Source organism: Amblyraja radiata, chromosome 22 (genome assembly GCF_010909765.2).
Source record: "Amblyraja radiata isolate CabotCenter1 chromosome 22, sAmbRad1.1.pri, whole genome shotgun sequence".
Taxonomy (NCBI): domain Eukaryota; kingdom Metazoa; phylum Chordata; class Chondrichthyes; order Rajiformes; family Rajidae; genus Amblyraja; species Amblyraja radiata.
This window is the reverse complement of record NC_045977.1, coordinates 24,036,732-24,048,570: the sequence shown is the minus strand read 5'-3', so window position 1 is coordinate 24,048,570 and position 11,839 is coordinate 24,036,732. Positions and strand designations below refer to the sequence as shown.

General features: G+C 52.4%; 1 protein-coding gene across 2 annotated transcripts in view; it reads right to left on the bottom strand.

Moving 5' to 3' along the window:
• Positions 1–242: 242 nt before the first annotated feature.
• The window catches only part of LOC116985759 (ankyrin repeat and fibronectin type-III domain-containing protein 1-like), a 156,106-nt gene continuing 144,509 nt past the window's right edge, over positions 243–11,839 (bottom strand). For both annotated transcript variants that reach the window (XM_033040725.1, XM_033040726.1), the window contains 4 exons: positions 8,729–8,895; positions 4,455–4,671; positions 2,833–3,449; positions 243–1,776 (listed from right to left, as the gene is read on the bottom strand). In XM_033040725.1, the coding sequence (XP_032896616.1) occupies positions 1,489–1,776; positions 2,833–3,449; positions 4,455–4,671; positions 8,729–8,895 (1,289 nt within the window). In that variant the 3' untranslated portion in view covers positions 243–1,488. The remainder of the gene's footprint in view (positions 1,777–2,832; positions 3,450–4,454; positions 4,672–8,728; positions 8,896–11,839) is intronic.

Below are 11,839 nucleotides of genomic sequence, written 5' to 3'. Positions count from 1 at the left end.
GACCTGATAGAGGTTTATAAAATTATGAAATGACAGACTCACAATCCCAGGATGGAAATGTCAAATACTAGAGGGCATAGGGGGGCTTTAAGGTGAGAGGGCCAACATTTAAAGGAGATGTGGGTGGTAAGTTTCTTTAACACATAGGGTGGTGGTTGCCTGGAACGCACTGCCAGCGATGGTGGTGGAGGCCGATACAATAGTGGCATTTAAGAGGGTTATGTATAGACACATGGATATGCAAGGAATGGAGGGATATGGATCATGTGCAGGCAGATAAGAGTTGGTCATGGCATCATGTTCGACACACAGACATTGTGGGCCGAAGGGCCTGTTGTGCTGTACGGTTTTGTGACTAGCCCCATCTAAGGAGGATTTGAGTGTGGCTCTGATAGAGCTCTGGGCTGAGACAAGAGATATCAAGAAACTCCTGTCTTTGTTCAGACTGTGGTGCCCCTGACGTTCACACATTAAATGAGGAGAGAAGTACTGTGTTAACCCCAGAGCTCACTTTGCTCTGGGTTGCTCCTTCATTCTCCTTAGCTCACCTCCTGAGGGATATATAATGAGCTGCAGGAAGTTAGAACAGGTGGGCGGCAGGCAGTCAGTCTGCAAGGAGAGAACATCAGTCAGGAGAGCCCCACTTTACCACAGATAAATTGAACTAGTCCTCTCTCTGCCTCCTCCCCAACTCTGCTGCTCACAAGACACTGACGCACCAAAACCTGCTGCTCCTTCCTCCGTTCACGGTTCAATGACTGGCAAACATGGTGCCTGCTCCCGGGGCCATACACATACACACACTAATACCCCAGCCGAGATCGGCACCAGAGTGCAGCTGTAGTTTGCTGGAGATGGGATGTTCTCCACTCTCCTCCTCTGCATGGATGCCCTCTAGGCCACGAGGAGAGAGAGGAAGCTGCAGATGGAGATCACAAGTTACTGCAAGGACATGATCCCAGTGAGGGCCAGTGTAGACAAGTGTGTGCACACACACCACCACTCCCCAACACGAACAAAAAAACTGCCCCCTTCATATAAAATATAAATAGTATAGGCTAATGCCACTCTGGGCATTCAAAGTCCATTCAAAGAGATGATCATGCTTTCAGCTTTTGGGGTTGGATCATTAGTTGTGTGGGCTCAGTCCGTACAGACCCATGTTGGAGATGTTCCACTGAGTGGATTCCTCACTCCTGGTTTGAAAAGGTCCAAGGTGTTGATTAAAGTGTGAGGATGTACAGACCGACTCTACAGATCGACAACACTCTCCCTCCTTCCAGCTTCACCACAGAAACTCCCGGCACAAACCCCGGAAACAATCCGTGGCCCTCTCGTCACGCTGCAAGTTAGCACAGTCTCGCTCTTTGGTAATATCAGGGGGTATGTTGCAGACGTGCCCTTAGCGTGTGTGAGCCGTGCTGACGGGGCTTTGGTTAGTCGGTGCGGCCAGTGTGGGAGCAGAGTGGTGATGTGGCTCCCTCCGACTCACACAGTGGTTGCCTTCCCCTGCTGAGTGAGCAATGGGGAACAGTCCCTGATGCGGACACACAAACGCCCCTTGGTCCAGGGGTGGTGCAGGGTCAGGGGCACAAAGTCATCCCGCAGCCACTGGTCACAGTTGTCCATGGACAGAACCAGGCCAAAGTCTTGCACCTGGTCCTCTGGGTACAGCCGGGCCTCAGTCCTGCCACTCATTCTCCTCACAGCCTCGTTGGTTTTCCTGATCACCGATGCGACTATCTCTCGTGCACATGTGCTGTCGCTCACACACAGCTGGAAGAGGAGAGAACACGGCGGTTACTCACGGGAGGGGCGGACGATGGACGAGGGGGGGTCTTCGTTTGTTCAGGAAGGTCAGCACCGCTATACAAAGCCCAGGCATCCGAGCCCACCCCTCAACCCACAAACACTGGCGCACTGGCATCCAAGCCCACCCCTCAACCCACAAACACTGGTGCACTGGCATCCAAGCCCACCCCTCAACCCACAAACACTGGCGCACTGGCATCCAAGCCCACCCCTCAACCCACAAACACTGGTGCACTGGCATCCAAGCCCACCCCTCAACCCACAAACACTGGCGCACTGGCATCCAAGCCCACCCCTCAACCCACAAACACTGGCGCACTGGCATCCGAGCCCACCCCTCAACCCACAAACACTGGTGCACTGGCATCCGAGCCCACCCCTCAACCCACAAACACTGGCAACTGGAATGCCCGGCTCAGACTCAGAGTGGCAAAGGTGACAGGTGAAAGGTTGGGACCAGAGGTACAGAGGTCAGGACCCTAGACACTGTGTCCGTGAGGTTAAAGTCACAGAACGGAGAGTCCACAGGAACTCAGTACCAGCATTGAGGTAGGGTGTGTGGGTGCTGGGACCAAGGGGGTGAGGCTGGGACAGGTGGGTGAGGCAGGGTGTGTGGATGCTGGGACTGTGAGTGGGTGAGGCAGGAATGGGGTGGGGGTGGGGAGTGGCAGGGACTGAGGGGGTGAGGCAGGGTGTGGGGTGGATTGAGGGAGGAGAGGGATTGAAGGTGTACAATGGAGGAGATGGACTGAGGGTGGGGCCGCACCAACCACTGACCACTCCCTGTATCCGGAACCGACGGATTCACCGACACACATCCCTGGACACACTTACTTGCACACTCACCTGCACACACCTGGACACTCATCTGCACACACTCACGTGGACACATTCACCTGCAAACTCACTTGGAAACACTCACTAACCTGGACAGACTCACCTGGACGCACTAATCCACAGACTAACCTGCACACTCACAGGAACACACACTCAACTGCACACTCACCTGGACACACTCACCTGCACACTCATCTCCTTGGACAGCCCCGTCTGGTACTGGGGATAAACGTTCAACCTGACAGAGTCCAGGCCTTGCTCCCGTGCCCCTTTCTCCAGTGGCTGGTCCATCTGCCCGCTGGGGTCGGGTGTTTGGGCCGGACAGCCGGACGGAGGCGAGGTGCCCAGGCTGTGGGTCGTGTCCAGCCATCGCCTGCCCACTCCCGGGGCACTTGTTGACGGTTCTGCTGGGCACTCATGCAGGGATTCAGGGTGAGGGCAGCACTGTCTCTGGATGTGGAAGGGTTGGGGTGGGATGTCGAGGCCACTGGTGCGGACACAGTAGGCTTGCCTCTTCTCTGTGATGTGCAGTAGCTCCAGTTGTCTACTGGGGAGAACAAAGTCGCTGTCGTAGAGCGGCTGGGGGGCAGGCCGCTGGTGCCCACTGCCCTGGCACTGCCCGCGGGCACCGAGAACATCAGGGGGACCCTCCTGCAGCTTGTGGCCGGGTCTCTGGCTGCTGGTACCAGTGGAGGAGGGGATGAGGTCCAACTCCTTGGGGCTCTGAGCTCTGCAATCACGAGCACTCGCCGTGGACACAAGTACCTCTGACCAACCTTCATCACCGGCCGCAGGCGAACCTGGAATGGAAGCAGATCCCTTCAACACTGCCGCGGCGAACAGGACGGGGGGCGGTTTAACTTAATTTCTCATTGAGTTTATTATTATCATGTGTACCGATGTAAAGTGAAGAGCTTTCTTGTTTCGTGCTATCCAGTCTAAGAAACAACTATACACGATCACCATTAAGTTGTCCTCAGCGTTCAGATACAGAATAAATGGTATGGTGTTTATTGTAAGATGATAAAGTTCGATCAAAGATAGTTGAAAGGTCTCCACTAGGGTAGATCGGAGGTCAGGACCGCGCTCCAGCTGGTGATAGGACGGTTTAATTGCAGGTACGGATGTTGTCCCATCAACAAATGACACTGGAGCTGATGGAGCAGAGAGAGATCTTTGTGCTCACTACTCTGATAAAGTCAACTGCTGACTCTACAACTTGGAGAAACCTGGGTCATTCTGTAATGGCACTGATGGAGTTTAGTTTAAGGTAGACACAAAATGCTGGAGTAACTCAGCGGGGCAGGCAGCATCTCTGGAGAGAAGGAATGGGTGACGTTTCAGGTCGAGACCCTTCTTCTGACTTTAGTTTAGAGATACAGCGTGGAGACAGGCCCTTCGGCCCATCGTATCTGAGCCAACCAATGATCACCCCGTACACTAGTTCTTTCCCATACACTAGGGACAATTTACAGTAGCCAATTGACTTATAAACCTGCACGTCTTTGGAGTTTGGGAGGAAACCGAGCCCCCTGAGAAAACCCACGCTGTCACAGGGAGAACGTACAAACTCCGTACTGACAGCAGCTGTAGTTGTAATCAAACCCGTGCCTCTGGCGCTGTGAGGCAGCAGCTCTACCCGCTGCATCACTGGGCCGTCCTCAGTGCAACAATTCCCTTCAGGACAGGGATCAGGGCAGGTTGGGGCGAATCATACCGGAGCAAGTAAACAGAGCTGCTGCTGTCCGCAGTGCTGATACGTAATGAAGGACAGACCCAGTGTCCGGGCTTGTGTTACATCTTACCTGCCTGTGGACTGAGATGTCGGTGCCTGGTCTCTGGCGAGGGTCTTGGCGAGGGCAGGTAACCGGGGCTGGCCGGAGATCGCGGTTCCTCCTTCCCTCCATCACCGCTAAAATCCAGCAGCCATCGCAGCGGGACTCCCCCAGAGGGCTGCTTGTACCTGGCGTACTGCAGCACATCCATGATCCACCGCACCTCTCGCCAAACCTCCTCCATTCTCTGAAACATTGGAGGGAGACCATCAGGTAAGGAGGTGTTCTCTGAACAAAGATCATCCCATAACCTCCCCCCCCTGGCCACGACCCCTCTCCCCAGCCGCCTGGAGTCAGATCACAGACCTGAGCAGTGCACAGCTAGGACAGCCCAGTTGGGGCCGTTGGTGCTGGCATGGAGTCACTCTTAGCTCAGAGCACGCATGAACCAGTCTGTGATCAGGTAAACCGGGCTGAGACGTACCTTGTGTGGCTCACATACATGACCCACCACAGGACACGGATGTTACAGTGGACACGGCCCACATACATGACCCACTACAGGACACGGATGTTACAGTGGACACGGGACTGAGCAGCACACATGGGTTTATTTGCTGGAACAGACGTGCTTGGGGAATGGCGGTCAGTTGCCAACTCTGGTGGGATGATGGACAGGCTGTGGCCACCGAGACAGTCCAAGCTCCTGTTACGACAGACTCTGGCATACAGGAGACAGAGGCGGCTTTCACCCAGCTCCTGGCCTTGCTCCTGTCACACACACCCTGTGGCCAGCACGGGGGGCTCCAGTAGGGGATGGGTCAGACAACCAGTCAGACCCAAGGCTGTGCAAGATGCGCTCTGGCTTTCTAAATCCTTGCTTCAAAGTGGCATAAGAAGTGTGGAATTTTCCCCTGTGGAATCCTCCGCCTTCAGAACTATAATAAACAAGGTCTTTTAAAAGTAAGCAGGGATTTGAAGGGTTGTGTCATCTCAGAATGTTACAATCTGTAAACAAAGTGCTGACTGAATGTGAATGAAGTTTAACAGCACTGGTCCATTGAGTGAAGTCTGGGCAGGTTCGATGCTGCTCCGATAGTTTAGAGATACAGCGCTGAAACAGGCCCTTCGGCCCAGACCTGTATGTCTTTGGCGTGTGGGAGGAAATTGAAGATCTTGGAGAAAACCCGCAGGGTCATGGGTTGAACGTACAAGCTGCATACAGACAGCACCCGTAGTCAGGATCGAACCAGGGTCGCTGGTGTTGCAACAACTCTACCGCTGCACCACCGTGCCACCTCCTTTTACTTTTACCAAAAAATAATTTAAATTAACTATTTACAAGAAATACACATCACCATAATACGAAATAAACAAATATTCTTAAATATTATATAACTATTTCCCCATCGTTATTGAGGATACCCTCCACCACACGCGTTGCCCAACTGCCCCGGACATCCCCCATGGGTCCTGTGGACAGCGAGTAGTCCCTTTCCAAAACCACCCGGGCACGGATGTAACCCCGGAACAGGGGCATGCCGCTGGCTCGGGCTGAGCCCTCTTCCGCCTGGCGCCATGACTCGCGGATGGCCAGCTTGGCTAGGCCTAGGAGCAACCCAACCAGGACATCTTCAGCCCTACCCTCTCCTCTACGCACAGGGTGTCCAAAGATGAGGATGGTGGGTGAGAAATTCAGCCAGAAAGCAAGGGGCAGCCCCTTTAGATATTGGAACAGGGACTGCAACCTCACACACTCCATATACACGTGGTACACAGACTCTTGCAGCCCGCAACAGTGGTAGGCGGCTGGCGAGTCTATGAACCGCGAGAGTAACAGGTTGCAAGGGATTCCTCGGTGCTGTACCCTCCACCCCAGGTCTAGATGCAGGAACATTGTTCCCGATGTTGGGGAAGTCCAGGACAAGGGGTCACAGCTTAAGGATAGAAGGGAAATCCTTTAAGACCGAGATGAGAAAAACATTTTTCACACAGAGAGTGGTGAATCTCTGGAACTCTCTGCCACAGATGGTAGTTGAGGCCAGTTCATTGGCTATATTTAAGAGGGAGTTAGATGTGGCCCTTGTGGCTAAAGGGATCAGGGGGTATGGAGAGAAGGCAGGTACGGGATACTGAGTTGGATGATCAGCCATGATCATATTGAATGGCAGTGCAGGCTCGAAGGGCCGAATGGCCTACTCCTGCACCTATTTTCTATGTATCTATGTATCTATGTCCCCGATGTAGAGGGGGATAATCCCAGCGTAGAGGGACCCCCACTGTGGAGCCTTCTCACGACCGAAAGGCAACACTGACCGCCACTTATAGTCCGGACGGTGGACCAGGGCGAGGAAGTGCTGGGTGTGGATGAGGAGCCCGTACAGGAGACGCTTCCATGCGTCCTGGAGGGAGATGAAGGGTGTCGAGGAAAGGCGGCTCGGGTTGTGCGGGATCGGCTCCCGAGAAGGATGACGGCACCTGGGTGCGACCAGTACTTCCAGCTGAGCGGGGACCGTGGCACTGTGGCGATTCCTCACCAACACAAGGAAACAGGAGGTACAGTGGGTCACTAGACACCCCCCCCCCCCCAGCCTGTCCCAACATTCAATGTGGTCACGGTGATCGACGTGGCCTCAACTCCTCTCCATAACGCTTTTCTACACTTTAATTGTTCAGATGTTTATCCACCTCCATTTCAAAAACTGCTAACAATTCTTGGAGCCCAGGAGGCTGAGGGGTGACCCTCCAGGGGGTTATAAAATCATGAGAGGCATTGATAAGGTGGATGATCACAGTCTTTTTCATTAAGTCTTTTCCAGTAAGTACATTTATATTACAATATACATACTAATCATCCCTCCTCCACCTTTGTCCGAATCATTGAACCATATCACAGAGGGCAGAGGTCCCAGCACTGATCCCCAATACTGTTCTCTGTCACAGACCACTTGTTTCAAAGAGCACATTTATCCCAACACTGTTTTCCATGAGACAACTAGTTCACAATCTCTATATAGTTTCATACAGGACTCTGGCCCTGTTCTAACAGATTCCCTCTGATACCAGCCTCTTATGTGGCACAATGCCTTTTGTAAATCTAAGTACACTACATCTGCAGTGTTCCCTCGGCCAACTCTGCCTGTTGAATCCTTTGAGCAAAGTTGTCAAACATGATTCACCCTTCATAAAACCCCTTTGACCAGATTGAAGTATCTCCAGCTTTATTTAACGATTGGCCTTTTCACCTTTGACTGTTGACGGCAGTGTCCATCCGACATCAGTGATACACTAACGGGCCCGGACTTCCTGCCTCAAATTGGCCGCTTTCCATCTCCGGTTCCCTCCTGGACTTTGGTGAATTGTGGAAAATGTCAACAATGGGCCCACTATCTCTGCAGCCGTTTCGGTTCCAAACCTCGCCTGCAGTTCGTCGGGTGACTTGGCAACAGGTCCACCTCCAGTGCACTCTGTTTCTCCGATGCTGGGGATTTTTGTAAGTTCTACCACGCTATGTGAAATTAGCCCTGTCTGATTTAGTTTAGTTTAGTTTAGATACAGCGCGGAAACAGGCCCTTCTGCCCACCGAGTCTGCACTGACCAGCGATCCCCGCACACTAACACTATTCTACACACACTAGGGACAATTTACACTTATACCAAGCCAATGATGATATTGAGGGATATTAGCAAACTCTTCCACCGTGACAACTGATACAAAAACATTATCTTTGTTATTAATTGCTCAGCCTGATTCTCTAGAGGACCTATGGTCACCACACTCACCCTCTTCCTATTTATATTCCCAAGGAACTTTTACTGTGTGATTTTACAGCATCAGTAAGTTTTCTCTCAAAGTTCATTAGTTTAGTTTAATTTAGAGAAACAGCCTAGAAACAGGCCCTTCGGCCCACCGAGTCTGCACCGACCAGCGATCCCCGCACATTAACACTATCCTACACACACTGGGGACAATTTACATTTATATCAAACCATTTACTGGGTAACCTACAAATCCGTCGTCTATAGAGTGTGTGAGGAAAGCGAAGATCTTGGAGAAAACCCATGCAGGTCACGTGGAGAACATAAAACTCTGTACAGACGAGCGGCCGTAGTCAGGATCGAACCCGGGTCTCTGGCGCTGTGAGGCAGTAGCTCCACCACTACACCACCATGCCGCCCTGTGAGCTTTGTAGTATTCAGCTGGTGGTTCAAACCAAGCTGCTGCCCTCTGACCCCCCCCAGCTCTGGCCACATTGTGCCCCCCTGCCCACTCCAGCAGTATCGCCTGTGGCCCAGTAGCTCACCTGGGTGAAATCCTGGACCTGCTGGTGCCTCTGCTTGGCTGCCACCACCTCGGAATCGGAGAAAGCCTCGCGCAGCGCCTGCTGGGACAACAGTAGATCCAGCTCCAGCAGAGCCGACAGCTGGCAGTATAGGCTGATGAACGGCTTGTCGTAGCTGAGGAAGTGAACTGAGGGAGGAAGAAGACACAGAATCACACATGGATCTGGGTTCGGTCCCAGCAGCAACACTGCATGTTGGTCACCACTCAAGTTGTCCTTGCTGTGGTTGTAAAAAATCTTACAAATTGTCTTCAGACAAAAAAAAACCCAATAAGCACCTCTGTCATCGTCTTCTCAAAGTGTGGTCGATACAAGTTACAGGGTCTCAACAAAGTAAGCATGCAGATACAGCAGACAGTGAAGAAAGCTGATGGCATGTTGGCCTTCATAACGAGAGGAGTTGAGTATAGGAGCAAAGAGGTCCTTCTGCAGTTGTATAGGGCCCTGGTGAGACCACACCTGGAGTATTGTGTGCAGTTTTGGTCTCCTAATTTGAGGAAGGACATTCTTGCTATTGAGGGAGTACAGCGTAGGTTCACAAGGCTAATTCCCGGAATGGCAGAACTGTCATATGATGAAAGAATGGATCGTCTGGGCTTGTATTCACTGGAATTTAGAAGGATGAGAGGATATCTTATAGAAACATATAAAATTACTAGACTAAGTGAGATCTGTTGGGTCCCCGCATCACACGGGTCCCCCAACACAATATTCCACCTCTCCACCAATTCCAATATTGGAGGCCAGTGGGGAGGGGGGGGCGCTTTCTGGAGCGCTGGTATGGGTGTTGTGGGCTGATGGAACTGGTTTCCAGAGGGCTAGTATGGACATTGTGGGCTGAATGGATTCTTGGGCTGGCGGCTCCGTCACCCAAGCCTGTTGTGCTGGCAGCTCACTCACTCACGGCTGGTGGGCTGGCAGTTGACTCGCGGCTATTCCTTGAAATTCTATTTCAAGCAGGGTGCAAGGCCACCAAATTTAAGTGCAGTTTCTTACCACTTCAAGCAGGATGCAAGGCCACCAAATTCAAGTGCAGTTTCATACCATTTCAAGCAGGGTGCAAAGCCACTAAAGACAGCGAGTCGTGACCTCTCCCTCCTCCATCTTGCAGAGACTGAGCCACGCCCACACTTCTGGGTTTTATAGTCCTCCCCACCTCCCACCAAAAGGGGCATGGCCTTCATGGCGTGATTGACAAGAGAGAGAATCTCAACACTTTTTAAACACTGATAACTCTTTTATTTTTCATCGATGGGAAAATTCCTCTTGTCCTGCGCAGCGGAAGGGGACTCTGAGTAAGATGGCCAAAAATCACAGCCGTAAGTGGCAGCGTTTTTTTTCCAAAATCAATATACAGAACAACAGGAAGTGTTGATCCGAATCCAGAACCAGGGGCCACAGTTTAAGAATAAGGGGTAGGCCATTTAGAACTGAGACGAGGAAACACTTTTTCACCCAGGGAGTTGTGAATTTGTGGATTTCTCTGCCTCAGAAGGCAGTGGAGGCAGCGGTGGCCAATTCACTGGATGCATTCAAAAGAGAGTTCGATAGAGCTCTTCGGGCTAGCAGAATCAAGGGATATGGGGAGAAGGCAGAAACGGGGTATTGATTGTGGATGATCAGCCATGATCACATTGAATGGAGGTGTTGGCTCGAAGGGCCGAATGGCCTACTCCCGCACCTATTTTCTATGTATCTATCGACAGAAATGCTATTTTCTTTAAATACATTCCCACACTGACAAGGAAGGCCCAGGGGAGTAGAGCAAATGTACAGTTCCAAGCTGCAGTGCCTCGACTTTATCTCTGTGGCCCCTGGGAAAGGCCCAGTGCCGGGGATCCGTGACCACACGGCACGGAGTGATTTGTCAACACCAGGCGTGTACAAAACCACAGTGAGCACGCAATACGAGGGGAGGCCGCCCGGCCCATCGCCATCGATGCTGACCGGTTGAAAATAATCCCGAGCCCATCCTCATCGGTGGGTCCACAGCCTGCAACACGTGGCTCTGGCCTGGCACTGACAGATGTGATGCAGGTTCTGCCCTCTCAGATCCTCAATCCATGGCTGTGAACACCTCCCTCACCATCCCTCCAATCCACTACCAATTACTTTTAGCGCCTCTCTGTCCACCTGCTTACGCCCTGAAAGTGGCAACATAAGTAGATGGGGTGCTAAAGAAGGCGTACGATATGCTTGCCTTCGGCAGTCAGGGCACCAAGTATGAGAATCAGGATGTCATGATGCAGCTGTACAGGACTTTGGTTAGGCTGCAGTTCTGGTTGCTCCTGTACAGGAAGGGTGTGGAGGCTTTGGAAAGGGAGCAGAATGATGCCTGGATTAGGGGGTATTAACTGTGAGGAGAGAATGCACAGGCTTCGATTGTTTTCTCTCGAACGTTGGAGGTTGAGGAGAGACTTCATAGAAGATTATCAAATTAGCAAAGGCATGGATAGGGTAGACAGTCAGAGCTTTTTTTACCCCAGAGTGGAAATGTCAAAGGCTATAGGTTGCCATCCCCTGCAGCAAAGAGTTTTGCTGTAGTTTGTGCTGAGATTGGCTGGCGTGGGAATGTCAGGCAGAGTTTTTAATACCGGGTGGCAGCAGAGGGGATGGGGAAGGCAGCAGCGGGTACGACACAGAGGGGTGGAAGGTCGGGATCAGAGGTCAGGGTGTCTCCGTGCGTGGATCTGTGGAAAGGAGCAGGGAACGGCAGGAATGGTGCGTGAGTCCCAGCGGGGCGAGGGGCCCAGGACTGTCTCCACACCATGGGGTACAGGGGCGAGGGAGTTCAGCCCAGCATGAGCAGGAGGAAGGGGGAGAGTGGATGGGATACTCGGAGAGGGAGATGGATGAAGCTGTTCCCGAGAGCAGGTCATTCAAGGCGCTGGGCAAAAGCACCATCTCGAGCCCAGTTACTGTGGGGAGATGGAACCTGAGGGAACAAGGGCCCTGGACAGGAATGGTCACGGAGGGCCGGAGATGGGCAGTGGATGGAGGCTCAACATCCACTCCGCAATAACTGCACGGCTGCCCAGCCTCGCAGCAGCACTGCACATCGCTCGATTCATC